Consider the following 15,695-nt stretch of genomic DNA (forward strand, 5'->3'; position numbering starts at 1 on the left):
TGTGTGGGTGTGTAAATAGTTGGTGTGTAGTCACTACCCAGTATACCAATGTACTGAAGTAGTAGTATATCCAATTAGTTAGTAGTGAGCTTGTTACTGATGTCCTACTCTGCTAAGTAGTAAGAACACTCTATCCATCCAACTCCGAACGATCCAGATCCAACAAACGAACGAACGAACGGGTACCTGCGCCTACCAACAACACTATCCTCATCCTTCTCATCATCATCGTCAGATCCTTCATAGCTAGTTAGCTAGCTAAATAGCACAGCTAGCTTAGCTTACAATCATACTGACTATGTATTCACACGTGCAACCTAACCAAGGTCAAACACAGGGCAAAAGCAACATTGGGGGCTAGTGTGTTTTACAACCCCAGTGGTTCTGGGGGCTGCACAGCCGAGCTGCCTACCTACCTAGGTGTAAGTGTTGGAAGGATGAGAACTCTAACGATGACAGGTTGGTTTGAGTAGAGAATGGGACTAAAGGATTAGTAGGTATAGTACCTGGGTTGTGTTTGTTTCAGGGTGTTTGTTATCCCGTATAGTGTGTAGTAGCTTTGTGTGTACTATCTAGTCTCGACGACGATTGTAAGGATTGTGGTGTGGCTTGTTGGAGGATTTGGGGGTTGGGTTTGTTATTGTTGGTGGTGGTGATGGTGGTGATGTTTACCTACAGAGTACACAGTATGGAAGTCGGACATACTTCTGAGTGGGACGATCGGAATGGTGATTGGAATGGGGAATTTTACAGCTATGATTGGTAGAATGCGGGAATATACTCCGCTTCATTCCTATTATATTTGCTGCATTGAATTCTTTCTTGTTGGTGATGTAAATGTGCAGTGATTGTATTCTGGACGCGACTGGATAGAGGGGTAGATCTATCAGCATTACACATCAAATTCAAGATAACTAGTTACTCCGTACTCCGAAGATACTAACTACTACTAAATAGACAAGCCACGCGAGTGACGGATGAAACGGACGATGGAGTCCTGCGATCGAGTCTGGTGGGCTGGCTTGGCGTCTCGCCTGATATTCAGATTTCAGATTTCAGATCCATCAGATGGATCTGACTGTTAATTGTGCGAAAAGCACCATTGAGTGTTTCACATCTACCAGTGGCGTTCGTCCCGAGGATTGGACTGCCTAGACCACACTATTAGCTTAGCGGCGCGAAATGAAAGACAAAAGCGACCGAATCAGACAGTGATTTTTCGCGAATCGACGCGGCTGGACTGTCCTGCAGTAGCCCACCAGTAGGGCAAAAAGTCAGATCAGGGCAATATCCCTGCCACTAACGACGATTCCCCTCTTTTCCTCCCACCACACGAAATACCGATTTGTGTACTACAAAGCGTACTCCGTCGGTGAGATGCTGCTGACCAGATCTGACTGGTCGGTGCCTGGATGTGCGACACGTCAACTTGGACTTCAATAGGCCCTGGGTTCCCTTTGATGGGCTCCAGTACCCGCTGGGTTCGCCACATCAACATTCGGCCCGGTGGAACCTGAATCTGGACCTGTAGAAGATGACGGCACCTGATTGTTGTAGTTTCAGTCGGGTCCAGTCTAGTCGAGTTCGACTGTTTTTTTTTTTTGTGTACTCGGTAAAGCCCATTCATTCAGTTTTCTCGTGTTGAGTGGCTTAGTGGTCAGGCACCGCCTATTTCCCTCCTTTTGGGCGGAACGACCCAAGGATTGCCACGCTGATCCCCCTGAAGGAAGCGGAAAAGAGAGCCCTGCAGGCACCGTCACCGCACGCTTCCAGCTGAACGGCGGTTTCTCCCAATTTCCCTAACCAAAAAGTCAGTGCAGGCAAGGAACGGTAGAGCGTGGCTGCACTAACGCACCAGCAGACACTCAAAAGTCAATCCGACGAACAACTGCCCACTCCGGCCCCATTGCAGCCAGTGAGAAGTGTCTGTGCCATTCAGGCACGGCTTGGTGAGACACCGGCGTCAACCCGGACCGCCAATCAGCCAAACTACTGGGCCTGACCCCGAGGATTCCGATCAGACCCTGCCAACTCCCAGTGGGTGGGTGCCTGGAAGTACGGAGTAGAGTTTTTTGTCGTTTTCTTTTTTTCTGTTCTTTCATTGCTTCTTTCAAAGCAACAGCTGTACGATGAGATGGCTGCGTCAGGTACGAGGGAGCCCTCCCCAATCAGACCGAAAAGGCTGCTGCGCTGGTTCCGGGCCGCGCCCGACCATTCCCAACCATGAAAGGTTGCCCTGAGAAGACCGGTGAGGGTCGGGCAGAGAAAGGGCTTAACGGACATTGGTGGAGATGGGAGGGTTCACGAGCTGTTGGCGGTGGGGACGAAGAAAGGAAAGGGAGTGGGTCTGGGGGGCCCTCACAAACTAAACAGTGACTCTGTAAAAAAGTAACCTGCACCAAGTGGAGTCTAGGCTTCAATTGATGATTGAGTGAGTGAGAGAGCGAGAGTGAGAGACAGTGGTAGAGATGGATTCTTCATTTCTTTGGTGTTGCTGGCTGTTGGTGTGGTGGATCCCATACCAATGATACCATACACACCATACAATGCACATACATCCCATAGACTTACATACCACACGCCAATTCCCAATACAAATACTCTCCCTCCTCCCTCCTTCGTTCTCGCCTGCTCTTATTCCCTCTCTTCTCCCACCTCACAGTCCGTCCTCTCTTTGACGCTCGGTCATTCCTTCTTTCCACCCTCATTCCTTGGGTTCATTGCTCTATACTGCTGTGCAGTACGCATTCCTTCAGACTTCCTCTGTCGACCAGAGCATCAATCCTTCTCAAAAGAAAAGTGACCCTACGTCGTCCACCCAAAAGCAAATCACATCACTTCAAACAACTACACCAATTCTATACCAAACAAACCTACATCCATTACAATGGCCCCTCTTTCCAAGTCTCTCGCCCTGGCTGGCACTCTCTTTGCCGCCTTTGGCTCTGCTGCCCCTGTCGAGAAGCGCTCGACCGAAGTCGTCTACCAGACCGTTACCTCCGTCGTCTGGACCACTATCGACGTGACCACCACCATCTACGGCGCTGCGCCCACCTCATCCGCGACTGCTACCCCTACCCCCGACGCTCAGTACCAGCTGCCCGGCAACAGCCAGCCTGAGCAATCCGTCAACTACCAACCTTCTTCCTCCACTTCCACCTCCACCACCGTTTGGTGGACCCCCGAGCCCCAGTCCTGGACCACCTCGGCTTCCACCTCGACTTCCACCAGTGAGTCGGAACCCGCTTGGACTCCTTCGACCACCTCCTCGGTCGAGGCCTGGACTCCTGCCACCACCAGTGAATCGGAGCCTGCCTGGACTCCCTCCACTACCAGCCAGTGGGAGCCCGCCTGGACCCCCTCCACCACCACCACCGTTCCCGCTGCGGCCACCACCTCGGCCTCCAGCAGTGGTAGCAGCAGCAGTGGCAGCAGCAGCGGATACTCTGGTAGCTGCTCCTCCGGGTCTCCTTGCACGGGTGATCTGACCTACTACGTGGCTGGACTGGGATCCTGCGGCACCACCAGCAACGGCAACTCCGACAAGGTGGTTGCGCTTCCCGTGGGCCTCATGACGAACAGCTACTGCGGCAAGACGGTGAAGATCACCTACAACGGCAAGACCGACTACGGCACCGTCTTGGACAAGTGCATGGGCTGTAACGATGTCTCGATCGATCTGTCGGAGAAGCTGTTCGAAACGTTCGGTACTATGGCCGAGGGGCGTCTGTCGGGCGCGGAGTGGTCCATTCTGTAGATGGACGGGATGGAACGGAACTATTTTACCCTTCTTGTCACTCGTTGATTGACTGATTTAGATATGATGATTTTGATTTCTTGTTTATACCTTAGCACACACACACACACATTCTTTAGATTGTCCTGGGGACGAATCTATCTGCAGTATGATTCACGTGTATGTATCCACGATTAGAATGATTAAAAACAACCAGAAGAAGAATAAGACTGTTGAACCTGTCTCAACCATCTCGCCAGAGAGCTTCCCTCATAAGCCATTTCCGTAGCACCAGCAACAGCATGATCCCCCCTTTTAGACTGACAATCCTGTCCCCTCAACCGACAGATCGCCTTCTCCCGACACCCACTTCCGCAGCCTAAGACACGGTATCCCCTAGTCCGTCGCGCCCAGTACTGATTAAACACATTCCCGTCCGTCTCCATAACATCCGTCAGCTTTGCCCAGAAATGTGGTCCAATATCAGCAGCACCGCCCCCAGCCCCATCAGTAGTAACGCTATCATCACCCCCATTAGGATAGACATACTTCCCGTAAGCTTCCATAGCAGAGTAATACTTGACCCAGTGCGGTTCCACCTCACCACCACCATACCTATCCTGGTACCTATCATCCTCTGGGAGAGTGTGCATAGACAAAGAAGGAGGGAATGTCCTCGCAATGTACTCTTCGAAATCTAATACTTTCCACCCTTCATCAGCAGCAGCAGCATCATCATCATCACTAAAACTCATCTCGTATATCCTGAATGCAGAATACCCAGACGAAGGCGTCATAGCGGGCGCCATCATCTCCACGCCTATCACTTCCCCTTTCTCCACACCGTTGTTTCCTTGCCCCTGATTTTCATGACTAGTACTATCAATACTACTAAATCTACTAGTATCATTATGTGAATCAGATGATGAAGAAGAAGAAGAATAAGAAGAAGAAGTAGAGGTAGAGTAAAAAACCCCAAACGTATCAACATGCCCATGCCCACAAAACACTCCCACAACCGTATTCCTAAACCGGCCGAAGATTATCCTTCGTAAGGTATCAGCGTACATCGGTAATGTATCTTTACTTGAGATAGGGATGTGCGTGATCAGAAGGACCTTGGTCGCTTCTTTCTCAGCGAGGTAGAGTTCGTCGATTAACCAGGTGAATTGGGACATGGGGTCTGGTGGCATGGGGGTGGTGTAGAGGAGGAGGTTGAGGTGGTAGTAGAGGTTGCTGTTGTAAGAGATGATTTTTATCTTTTGTATCTTATTTATTCCTGGTGTTTGGGGAAGGGTATATGTGGTAGCGTATGCACCGTATTTAACTCTCAGTGTAGGGTTCTTTTGTAGTGATGTCCAGTGAGTGGTTAGTGCATCGTAGGTCCAATCTACATTCAAATCGTCCGGGATATCTACACCCCCCGGGAAGATATTCACCGGGTGGATATCGTGGTTTCCGATGGCGGCGTAGACTGGACTGTTTAGTGTGTGCTGCAGAGCGGAGTACGTCGCGTTGAAGCTCGCTAGGACGGACTGCTGGCTTGTGTTCCAGATGTCGTGGGGGACGATGTCGCCCGTGAAGAGGGTTAAATCCAGTTGCTGTCGCTGCGATTGCAGTGCGGAGAGCATACTATGTAAAAGTCGCAGTGGGGGATCGCAGTGCGGACTCCCCCAGATGGGACATGGGGTTTTGGACCGGCCTGGGGCATCGTAGGCATTGTACTGGCGGCAGCAGATGGGTTTGCGGCATCGGGTGCTGGTGCCGGGCGTGTAGGCGAGGTCGACGTGGGTGTCGGTGATGTGGGCGATTCGGAGGGTTATATTAGTATAATCTTTGTTGGGTTTTTTGGTGGTGGTGGTGGTGCTGATAGGAGATGATGGAGGAAAAGTCAGGGCGATCGGACGGATCGGCGGATACGGACACAAGTCTAACACGCTGGCACAAAAGATCTGCGCGGTGTCTGAAGGAATGGACAGTTGACCAAGCACATAGGATGCGCTGGGGACTTGGGAGGCTACGAGTCCGGTGCAGAAATCGGCGTCCAGGATCTGGGAGAATAAGATTAGTGAAATTGTCCGATGCTGTACGGAGTACTCAGGGAGAAGAAGAAAGTAGTATATTGATTTACCTTGCTTAAGATGCATACTTCGGTGAGGACGGTCTGGAGGGTCGATGGACCGAGTTGAGAGGCTTTTTGCAGTGACTTGAGCAGCGTCTATGGGCGCAGATCAGCGTGATCCATGGAAATCTGGATGAACAGTCAGTCAGTCACCTCGCAGGCGGTGCAGCTGGTCGCCGCTTGAATATTGTGCCAGATAATCTGGGTCCAGTTGGGTGCTGCGGTGGCTGTCGCGAGGACAGCCAGCAGAAAGGCGGGTTTCATGAGAAAATACTGCATTGAGGGACTGACCGACTGGTGCTGCTGTTGCTGCTATTGCTGCTCGGGTTTTTATGGCATTGCGATGGCCGGGCGTCGAATTGGGACATTTGAAAGAACTCCATGTGATGCTGGGCGGCAGTCAGCAGAGCAAAGCATGATACTTCAGAGTTATTTAAGGTACTTGGCAGATGCAGATGTGCTGCAGCAGTCCCAGCAGCAATATTGGCAGTTAGGGTTGGGAAGGTCGGGGATAATGAATAGTTGAAGAAATAGTGGGCAAAGTTAAACGGATATCCCATGCATCTCCCCGTCCCCTGCAGTAATCCCAAAGCAACTGGGGATATCTCTGGTATTAACTATTCGCCCTATTCACCCCTTTCATATCCTCTGCTCGAGATCTAATTATTAACGGGCATTTCTGCATACTCCATGCAATCAATCTGCATTCAAGCCTGGCTGGCTGAAGACTGGAATGTCCAGCACATCTCCAAGACCATCCAAGAATGGCTGCGAACAGCTTCAATCTTGGCGCAACACGCGAGGAGCCGCCGATCGCCAGCTTTGCTATTTGGATCATCCCAATAAACCGTATTCCTGGATCCTTTGAACCCACCATCCATCAATTCAGAATCATATCACACCAACTAATTAGTGACCAGCTAATATAATGCTATTATCTAATCCGGGGGACCCACGCACGCACAAAAACCACTGGGACTTTGTTTAGTTTAACTTTTGGCTCTTCTTTGCTGTCTCCGCTTCCCCTCAATTTCTGCATCCACTTTTCCCTTTCTTCACCTCATCTCTTTTCCACCATCTCTCTTACCCTCTCTCTTTCTCTCTCCACTAGTATAACCTCGTCCTTGTCATCCCCTCTATATATCATCTCCCAGACCATGCTTTGATCCGACCATGGCCCCTCCTCCCTGTTTCCCCTCGTCTTCGTCCCAACTTCGTCATGCAAGACCAACGGCCCGAGGTTCTCACCGTCTCCATCGTCTTCTTCGTCATCGCAAGTGTCTTCGTGGCCCTGCGCTTCATCTCCCGCATCTTCATTGTCCAGAAGGTCGCCCTACATGACTATTTGATGCTCCTGGCCTGGGTACGTCTATCCCTCTTACTCCGCTCCCTTCTCGTCTCTCGATTCAGCTGCTCATTCCCCGATCTTCCCGCAGGTCCTCGACTTCGGCTTCTCCTTCTCCCTCTTCTACGCCACCCATAAAGGTCTGGGTCTGCACGATTCCGACATTCGCGAGGACCAACGCGCCGGCCTCAATCGCGCCGACTATGCCTTCACCGTCCTCTACGTGAGTCGTCCGTGGACTCCTTCCTCCGCCCATGGCTCCCCCTCTGACTGCCCCAGAATCCGGCCCTCATGGCCGTCAAGACTTCCATCCTGGTCTTCTACCTAACCCTCACCCAAGGCGAGAAGGTCTTTCGCGTGGCCAACTACGTTACCCTCATCGTCGTCAATGCCGCTGGCCTCGCCCTCACCCTCGTCAACGTGTTCCAATGTCGTCCTGTCAGCGCGGCCGTTTCCTATCCCTTGCCTGCGGGTGCCAAGTGCATTGACATCTTGACTCTATACCTGTCCTCGTCGCCTGTCAACATTGTTACCGATCTGGCCATCCTCTTCCTTCCGAATCCCATTCTGACCCAAATGCGACTACCGCGCAAACAAAAGATCATCCTTGTCATTACCTTCAGTTTTGGCTTCTTTGTCGCAGTGGTCGACGTCATCCGCATTGCCTACATCCAGGATGCGGCCACCTCACGTCAGATCGCGTTCAGAGAGGTCCATCTGCAGGATACCCCCGGTGATGACCTCAGCTGTACGTCTCCTGTCCCTTTCCTTTTCTCCCATCTTTCCTGCTGATCGCCCCAGGGTACGGGGCATTTTCATTCATGTGGTCCGTCATCGAAGTCAACGTTTCCATCATCTGTGCTTGTGTGCCCAGTCTCAAGCCGCTTGTCGCGCGACTCATCCCGAAGCTGATCCGTGACACTGACGGGAGCTCCCAGCCTACAGACCTTCCCCTGCCTGCTCCCGATCCACCCCCCGAGCTCCCGACTTTCACCGGGCCTCCTACCGCCCGGCGCGCGTCGCAGTCACAGCAGTCCGCCAGCCCGGACAATAAGCCGTCGCATTCGGAGAGCCACAGCAGTCATGCGGCCTCGGCTCGGGTTGACCTGGGTGACATGTTGATTACCGCGCCCGACGCGCCTCCAGATGTCGAGAACCGAACCAACACCGTCACCACCACCACGTCGTATCCGCCCAGCATCACCTTCTTCGACTTTGTCAATATGAAGAAGCCGGCCAATATGTTGAAGCTGAGCAACAGGGAGTCCATCGCCCCGATCGCGCTGACCACCATCCTGTTTTTCCTTTGGGGCTTTGCCTACGGCTTGCTGGCTATTTTGAACGAGCAGATCCAGGATATCCTGGGCCTAAATGTCTGGCAGTCGTTTGGTCTTCATGCGGTCTACTTCGGGGGATATCTGGTGGCGCCGACGTTTGTGGGAGGCATCGTGCTGAAGCGCTGGGGATTCAAGTGCACCTTCATTACCGGGCTGTGCATCTATGCCTGCGGCACTCTGGTCTTCTGGCCATCAGCCGTGCTGACCTCGTACGCTGGTTTCATCGTGTCCAATTTCATTGTGGGCAGCGGTCTGGCGGTGCTGGAGACGGCCGCCAATCCATTCATTGCGCTATGCGGACCCCTCGAAAATTCGGAGATCCGGCTGAACGTCTCGCAGGGCGTGCAGGCAATTGGCAGCGTCGTCTCGCAGCTGCTGGCCAAGAAGGTGCTGTTCAAGACCGTGACCGATGTGAGCACTCTGGTTGACGTGCAGTGGACGTATCTGGGAATCGCACTGTTCGACGTGCTCCTCGCTCTCGCTTTCTACTACCTGCCTATTCCCGAGGCGTCGGACGAGGATCTGGAGGAACTGGCCAACCGCCGCCGCGCCGACAACCGCGCCACCGTTGCTGGCGTCCCCGTGGTCTGGCTGACCCTGGGGCTCGGCGTCTGGTCCCAGTTTTTCTACGTGGCCGGACAAGAAGTGATCTCGATGAGCTTCGACAGCTACGTCAGCACTGTGCACCCACTGTCCTACCTCAGCCCCTTTGAACAGCTCACGGTCGCGCACACGGTGTTTGCGATCGGCCGCTTCCTCGCCGCCTTTGTGCAATGGTTCCTCAAACCCCGCTGGATCCTCATGCTCTCTTACATCGGCATGATTGTTTTCTCCGTCCTGTGCATGAAAACGACCGGGCGGAGCGCCGAGGCCATGGCTCTCATGGTGTACCTCTTCGAGAGTGGCGCATTCAGTATCATCTTCGCCATCTCGCTCCGCGGCACCGGTCGACACACCAAGACTGCGACCGTATTGCTCACGGTGGCCATCAGTGGCGGCGCCTTCTTCCCGTTTGCGCAGTATGCAGCCGAGCTGGCAGTCGGCATCCGCTATTCCTACTCTGTGCTGGTGGCTTTGTTCAGCGCGGGCGCCATCTTCCCCATCTACCTCAACGTAGTGCCGGCAGCCAAGAAACAGGTGGACCCGGTACCAAACGAGCACCTGCGGCATCCCCGACGGCGCAGCCGCATCAAAGCCAACGTGATGTCGCGCGAAAAGGAGAACCCGTCGGTGGGTGGGGTGCTCTCGCGCCGGCGCAGCGTAGTGTCGGAGCCGTTGCCGACGGTGCAGCTGGCGGACCACACCAAGCGGTTGTCGGGGGGATTGATGCATGAATTGGCGCCATGGCCAGAGCAGCGGGGGGAACGTGCGCCGCAGGCAGATTAGCTCTTCTTTTTGAGCAACTTTCTTTCTTTCTATCTATTTTTTTTCCGTCTTTCTCTACGGGAGGAGATTTGCCATGATACCCATATTTTGGATTGTTTTAGCGCGGAGTTGGCTATTGCATTGTTGGAGTACTGTACATATAGCTGCATATATACGAGACTAGCTATGAAGTAACTAGTTAGTGCATTTGTTAAGACTGACATTATCAAGTAGTGATGGACAGTACTCCGTTCACCACCACCGCCACAATGCCAATAGACGGTGGTGTTTAGATGAAAACTATATACCCCAATGATCCACCTTTTTCAGTAAGACCAATTGCTGATTAAACTTCGAGACTGCCCGTCAAAGTAGCCCAAGGTAGTGCATAGTGCTAGATGGGTATCTATCATAGCTGTTATGTGCACTAGCTGTACCTCAATTATTATACATCCCCAGACTTTTACCATCCGAAAAGCCGGGGAGGGAGGCCCGGTGGGAGAACCGACCGGTTTCCGGATGTTACTCCTACTTCTCTCTCAGTTTAGTATAGTCGTGTTTCAGTCCACCAGAGATTATTAATTCGGTAGGACAACTAATCGGTTTAGTAGGTATGATATATATTGGAGTATGCTGCTATGAGCATGCACTCTCTCCAGTAGCTAGTTAGCTATGTGCCACAATACAAATAAATATATATATAGGACTACCACCATGACAGCTACTACTACAACATCTGATACTACTACTAGTAGTAGCACAACAGCAAACGCCCATTTCCCTCTTGCAGGACTCACCAACGATGGCTGGTCAACCGACAAAGAAGCAACCGCGACATGTTACTGCGGAGCCGTGCAATTAGCATTTGTAAGTATTCCCCTTAGCCATCTATCTATCTCCTCCTAATACCAATGTTAATGCTACTACTATGTATCCAGCCAACCCATCCCCCCGGTCTAACCAACACATTCATCTGCCATTGTACCGACTGCCACAAAATCACCGCCTCAATGTTCGCCACCAACTTCATCATCCAAGATCCATATCTCAAACACTTACGGGGGAAAGAAACCCTCACGCAGTACAGCCAGTCCAAGACCACCGTCTCTGGCAAGGCCATGACGAATTTCTTCTGTTCGGTCTGTGGCTCGTTGATGTATCGCACGAGTGAAGTCTTCCCTGGTCATAGTATACTGCGGACGGGAACGGTGGATGATTTTCATCTGCATGAGACGAGGTTGAGGCCGAGGATGGAGGTTTTTACGAAGGATCGCGTGAGGTGGTTATGTGCAGTGGAGGGGGTGGTGCAGGTTGAGGGTGTTCCTGATGATACTACTACTAGTACTTAGTAGTATGGTGGTTTAATCCTGAGTTCTTACTACTGCTGCTGCTGCTGCTGCTGCTGCTGCTACTATCGTGCATTCAGTTGCAGAAAGTACTAAATATATATATACTGTATATATATGGTATGTATAGAAAAAGCCTAGATGCCCAAAGGGAGTGAGTGCGTAGAGAGGGATTCATATAGTAGATTGTTTATAGTAGAAGATATTTATTACATATTATTGTATTTTGTTCCACCCTTGATAGTTATTACATTATTTCTGTATAGGTGTAGCAACTAGTTCCTGTCTTGATGTGCGTTTACTACGATGGTCGACTACTAACGGCAAAGATTGCCTGCCGTCCAGGAAGTAGAAGGCGAGAAGCAGAAACGGCATCTACTCCGATTCCAGTCTCGTTACTTTTATCTCCCGTATCAGAGTTTATCAGATGGATGGCGTATGTACATAGCTGGGTGTTGTTGTTACTAACATCTACGCAGATCAGTGTTGGAACGTAATAGGTATCTTAAGAAATTATAAAACATGTGTAAACAGTCTTCGATTAATCTATTAATCCATTCGTGGATATGCATTAGGGTAGTGCATGTGACCAGTGAGATTCTATTTTCAGGAATAGCGAAGTATGTATATTTGATCAAGTATAAATACCTGTTCTAAATGTCAAGGAAACGGCAGGTAAGAAAGGTGGCCATGTGCATGTACATACGCTCGAACCGAATGCTGCATTGAGCGCATTCTGAAAATTGTGCCATCAGCATTGAAATCCTACAGGTGATTACTTCTTACAAACGACTTCTGTAATCAAAGGATGAAAGGATATCATTATGCATCCATCTAAAACTATCAAAAAAACACCGGCGCCTCTATCCATCGCGCTGAAAGGGAACATCAAACTACATAATCGTCATGACATAAGCCGTGGGGGAAGCGGCTTTCGCATTTACCACCAGTCACCGTGGTCCTTCATGGCGGCAGCCACCTTGGTGAAACCGGCAATGTTGGATCCAGTCACCAGGGAAGGCAGGACACCCTCGGCGGGAGTGGCGTACTCCTGAGCAGTCTCGAGACCGTTCTTGAAGCAGTCGCGCATGATGTCCTTGAGACGAGCATCAACCTCCTCAGAAGTCCAGCTGAGGCGGGCCGAGTTCTGAGCCATCTCCAGACCGGAGACAGCGACACCACCGGCGTTGGCGGCCTTACCGGGGGCGTACCAGATGGCAGCAGCGCCAGCGTTGGCGGTACGGTGGGCCTCGAAGGTGTCGATGGCCTCCTGGGTGCAACCCATGTTGGAACCCTCAGCGATGAACTTGCAGCCAGCGTTGATGAGGGCCTGGGCCTCCTCGCCGGACACCTCGTTCTGAGTGGCGGAGGGGAGAGCGACGTCGACCTTGCCGACGTGAACCCAGGGGCGGGCACCAGCAATGTACTTGAACTTGTTGGCGTCGTTGAAGGGAGCAGCACTGACGATGCTGGCGAGCTGCTTGCGCTCAACCTTGATCTGAGCGATGAGCTCGATCTCCTCGGGGGTAAAGCTACCCTCGCCGTTGATGACGATGGAGCCCTGGCTGTCGCTCAGGGAGACGACGGAACCGCCGAGCTCGATGACCTTGAGGGCGGCGTACTGGGCAACGTTACCGGAACCGGAGATGGCAACGCGCTTGCCCTTGAAGGACTCCTGGCCGTTGGTGGCGTGGGCAATCATGTGCTCGACGTACTGTTGCCGTTAGTCAGTAAATATGACATGATTAAAATTGTGAGAAGGGAACATACGTAGACAACACCGTAACCGGTGGCCTCAGGGCGGATCAGGGAACCACCCCAGCTGCCACCCTTACCAGTGAGAACACCCTCCCACTGGTTGCGGATCTTGCGGTACTGGCCGAAGAGGAAACCGATTTCACGACCGGTGACACCAATGTCACCAGCGGGAACATCAGTGTCGGCACCGATGTGCTTGCAGAGCTCGGTCATGAAGGAAACACAGAAGCGACGGATCTCGTTGTCGGACTTGCCCTTGGGGTCGAAGTCGGAACCACCCTTACCACCACCCATGTTGACTGCACCCATTAGCATTGATTTCTTATCACTCATATGAACTGATGGACATACGGCCAGTGAGAGCATTCTTGAAGATCTGCTCGAAACCCAAGAACTTCAGGATGGACAAGTTGACGGAGGGGTGGAAACGGAGACCACCCTTGTAGGGACCAAGGGCGCTGTTGAACTGGACACGGAAACCGCGGTTGACCTGGACGTTGCCGGCATCATCCTCCCAGACGACACGGAACTGGATGACACGCTCGGGGACGGAGACGACGGCGAGAGCCTTGCGGTATTCGGGGTTCTTCTGGAAGAGGGTGGAGTTCTCAAGGGTCGAGGCAAGCTCTGTAGAGCGGTATTGTTAGACTTTCATCTTAATACTTTCACAGGGCGGAGGGAGGGACAATAAGAACATACCCTTGTAGGCCTGCTCGAACTCGGGCTCGTGAGGAAGGTTAGACATTTTGATGGGAGGATTGATTGAGAGAACTTTTTAATTGGGGTATCTAGAAAACAGGAATATAGAGCAAGATGAAAGAAAGAGAAAGTAGTCTGAAAGAGAAAGAGAAGGGAGAGGGAGAGGAAGAAGAAGATGGCGAGGGGGACAGGCCGATTTATGTTTTCGAGGAGGGGAGGGGCGAGGGCGGGGAGAGACAAAACAGTAGAGAGTACAGCGTAAAGTGGATAGAGAGGAGAACAGCCGGAGTCGGACATACAGTCCCCCTGCTCGATAGGATAGTCGTATACTACTCGACGAAGAGAATCTCCGCTGTAGGCGGGCCTTTTCCTGGCCACGCCCCAAACGGCAAATGATGCCGGCTTCCGGGGCGGGTTTGGCGGTGGCGCCGAAGTTCGGGCTGTTAGTCGATAGTTTGAGGTCACAGAATCTGCCCGTTATCTTTCGGCGGGAATCCGCTGGCCCGCCGCCCAATGGCAATGGCCCGCTCTGTCCTCGGGAGGATTCGGGTGGCAACCTCGAATGGTGCTTTTTCTGCTCGGAAGTATTAGGGTAGGGTAGGGTAGGATTTAATTATTTGACCTCCAAGCGAGCAGCAGAGATTTCTTGAACATTTTTCTATGATGAGCCATTGGTTCTGATGAACCAGTATCCCACTGAAATTTCCTTGTTGATAATGTCTCCCCCAATAGTATGAGTATAAGCAATACGCCGTCGCAATCTAGAACTCGCAGCAAATCTGGAGAGACAAACTCGCATTGGCCTGCACGCCAAGAGATCCTGCACACTGGCGGATCACCTGACCTCCTCCTTCCCATTGGCCTGGTACCCCCCGCCCCATGGGAGGTCCTTATCAGATGTCCGGATTTCCTTTACCTACTCGTATCGTCAAATCCTCCACACTCAGCCAATACAACATCTTCACAATTCAGATATCGATTCCCCCTCCCCGGAGATCATTCCTCCGAAATTAGGACACCCTCGCATACGCCTTGTTAACTTGTCACCTTCCCCCATGTTCCCCGGTGAGCCCCGACGTGGGGAGAATAGACTGTAAGTGTAGTAGTGAACTTAATTGTTGTCCACGGTCGGACACGGTTCACTGGGCGGTCTGATCATGCGACCACCATGGGAAGTTCACCGGTGAGCCTGGTTAAGTCTAAGGGGGTTTCTTGGATGCCATTCAGGCAAGCCAGTGGTGTCACATCACTGTCCCGTTAGTTTCAATCCTTCAACCGCTGAATGAGTGCTTGGAACATTGGTAGGTAGGTAGTGATTGCCATGTCGGGGACTTCTCTTAGATTCAATTCTTGGAATTGGAAGTGGAAGTAGTTTACCCCCCGTTGCATGTGATAAATTCCAATTAATCGAACAATTGTATAAACTAAGGATAAATGAATAGTCTTGAGATCTATTTTCATATTTAATTATGGTGATTAAGTATTAACATGATTGCATTGAATTGAGGTAGCAGAAGTCAAGTCCATCAAGTCAATTACAAGTGGTAGTTCTAGCGTGGTGTTGCCGTTGCATGTCAAAGTTTCCCGACCCAATTTTGAAGTGGAGCCAGTTTTGCCTATCAGTTGCCTCGTTTATTTCTTACCGTACTGTCCGGGCCAATCAGCAGTTCCCACTAACTAACCAAAGCATCAAGATTCACACGCTCGGCTCTTTCCCTCCCCACATCCCGGACTGTTAGAAGATCGCCAAGCGGACTAATGCATCCTTCCCCCAACTCTGATATACTTCGAGAGGCGCACGGTGGTGGTATTTGCTTGATGGGTCATTATCCACACTAATTGGTGCAAGTGAAATGACAAAGTTAATTGTGCGTTTATGGGGGTGGGTTGGGTTTGGGGGTTACTCGGTTCGGGAAGGTTCAAGTGCCGGCCGGGGATGGTTTGGTTCATGGTTGGCCTGGTTCGATCTGGCGTGCGTTGCCTGGTG

The 15,695-nt window shown here is 51.7% G+C and overlaps 6 protein-coding genes across 6 annotated transcripts; 4 read left to right on the plus strand and 2 right to left on the minus strand.

Annotated features, from left to right (window-relative positions):
* Positions 1 to 3,457: 3,457 nt before the first annotated feature.
* On the plus strand, positions 3,458 to 3,757 carry ASPBRDRAFT_127351 (RlpA-like double-psi beta-barrel domain-containing protein; the record flags this gene model as incomplete). Its single annotated transcript, XM_067617963.1, has 1 exon — positions 3,458 to 3,757. A coding segment is annotated over one exon (300 nt), but the record flags the coding sequence as incomplete, so codon positions are not given.
* Positions 3,758 to 3,939: 182 nt separating this feature from the next.
* ASPBRDRAFT_127210 (uncharacterized protein) lies at positions 3,940 to 6,122 on the minus strand (the record flags this gene model as incomplete). The annotated part of the gene is made up of 5 exons (XM_067617949.1): positions 3,940 to 4,335; positions 4,441 to 4,556; positions 4,638 to 5,787; positions 5,868 to 5,954; positions 6,012 to 6,122. 5 exons carry the CDS (start codon positions 6,120 to 6,122, stop codon positions 3,940 to 3,942), a joined length of 1,860 nt encoding a protein of 619 aa, XP_067478658.1.
* A 955-nt stretch (positions 6,123 to 7,077) lies between these two features.
* Positions 7,078 to 9,926, plus strand: ASPBRDRAFT_31110 (putative MFS monosaccharide transporter; the record flags this gene model as incomplete). The annotated part of the gene is made up of 4 exons (XM_067622863.1): positions 7,078 to 7,221; positions 7,295 to 7,426; positions 7,483 to 7,951; positions 8,005 to 9,926. The coding sequence occupies 4 exons, from the start codon at positions 7,078 to 7,080 to the stop codon at positions 9,924 to 9,926; spliced, it is 2,667 nt and encodes an 888-aa protein (XP_067478659.1).
* A 682-nt stretch (positions 9,927 to 10,608) lies between these two features.
* Positions 10,609 to 11,337, plus strand: ASPBRDRAFT_179807 (GFA family protein). The gene is made up of 2 exons (XM_067619909.1): positions 10,609 to 10,772; positions 10,844 to 11,337. Exons 1-2 carry the CDS (start codon positions 10,620 to 10,622, stop codon positions 11,252 to 11,254), a joined length of 564 nt encoding a protein of 187 aa, XP_067478660.1. The 5' UTR covers positions 10,609 to 10,619; the 3' UTR covers positions 11,255 to 11,337.
* A 583-nt stretch (positions 11,338 to 11,920) lies between these two features.
* On the minus strand, positions 11,921 to 14,117 carry ASPBRDRAFT_44346 (glutamate dehydrogenase). Its single transcript, XM_067625176.1, has 4 exons — positions 13,709 to 14,117; positions 13,361 to 13,636; positions 13,022 to 13,308; positions 11,921 to 12,965 (listed from the first exon to the last, which is right to left on the minus strand). Exons 1-4 carry the CDS (start codon positions 13,752 to 13,754, stop codon positions 12,192 to 12,194), a joined length of 1,383 nt encoding a protein of 460 aa, XP_067478661.1. The 5' UTR covers positions 13,755 to 14,117; the 3' UTR covers positions 11,921 to 12,191.
* Positions 14,118 to 14,388: 271 nt separating this feature from the next.
* On the plus strand, positions 14,389 to 15,157 carry ASPBRDRAFT_44347 (uncharacterized protein). Its single transcript, XM_067625177.1, has one exon. It carries the CDS (start codon positions 14,442 to 14,444, stop codon positions 14,745 to 14,747), a length of 306 nt encoding a protein of 101 aa, XP_067478662.1. The 5' UTR covers positions 14,389 to 14,441; the 3' UTR covers positions 14,748 to 15,157.
* The last annotated feature ends 538 nt before the right edge of the window (positions 15,158 to 15,695 follow it).

This window comes from Aspergillus brasiliensis (genome assembly GCF_001889945.1).
Source record: "Aspergillus brasiliensis CBS 101740 unplaced genomic scaffold ASPBRscaffold_7, whole genome shotgun sequence".
Classification (NCBI taxonomy): Eukaryota; Fungi; Ascomycota; class Eurotiomycetes; order Eurotiales; family Aspergillaceae; genus Aspergillus; species Aspergillus brasiliensis.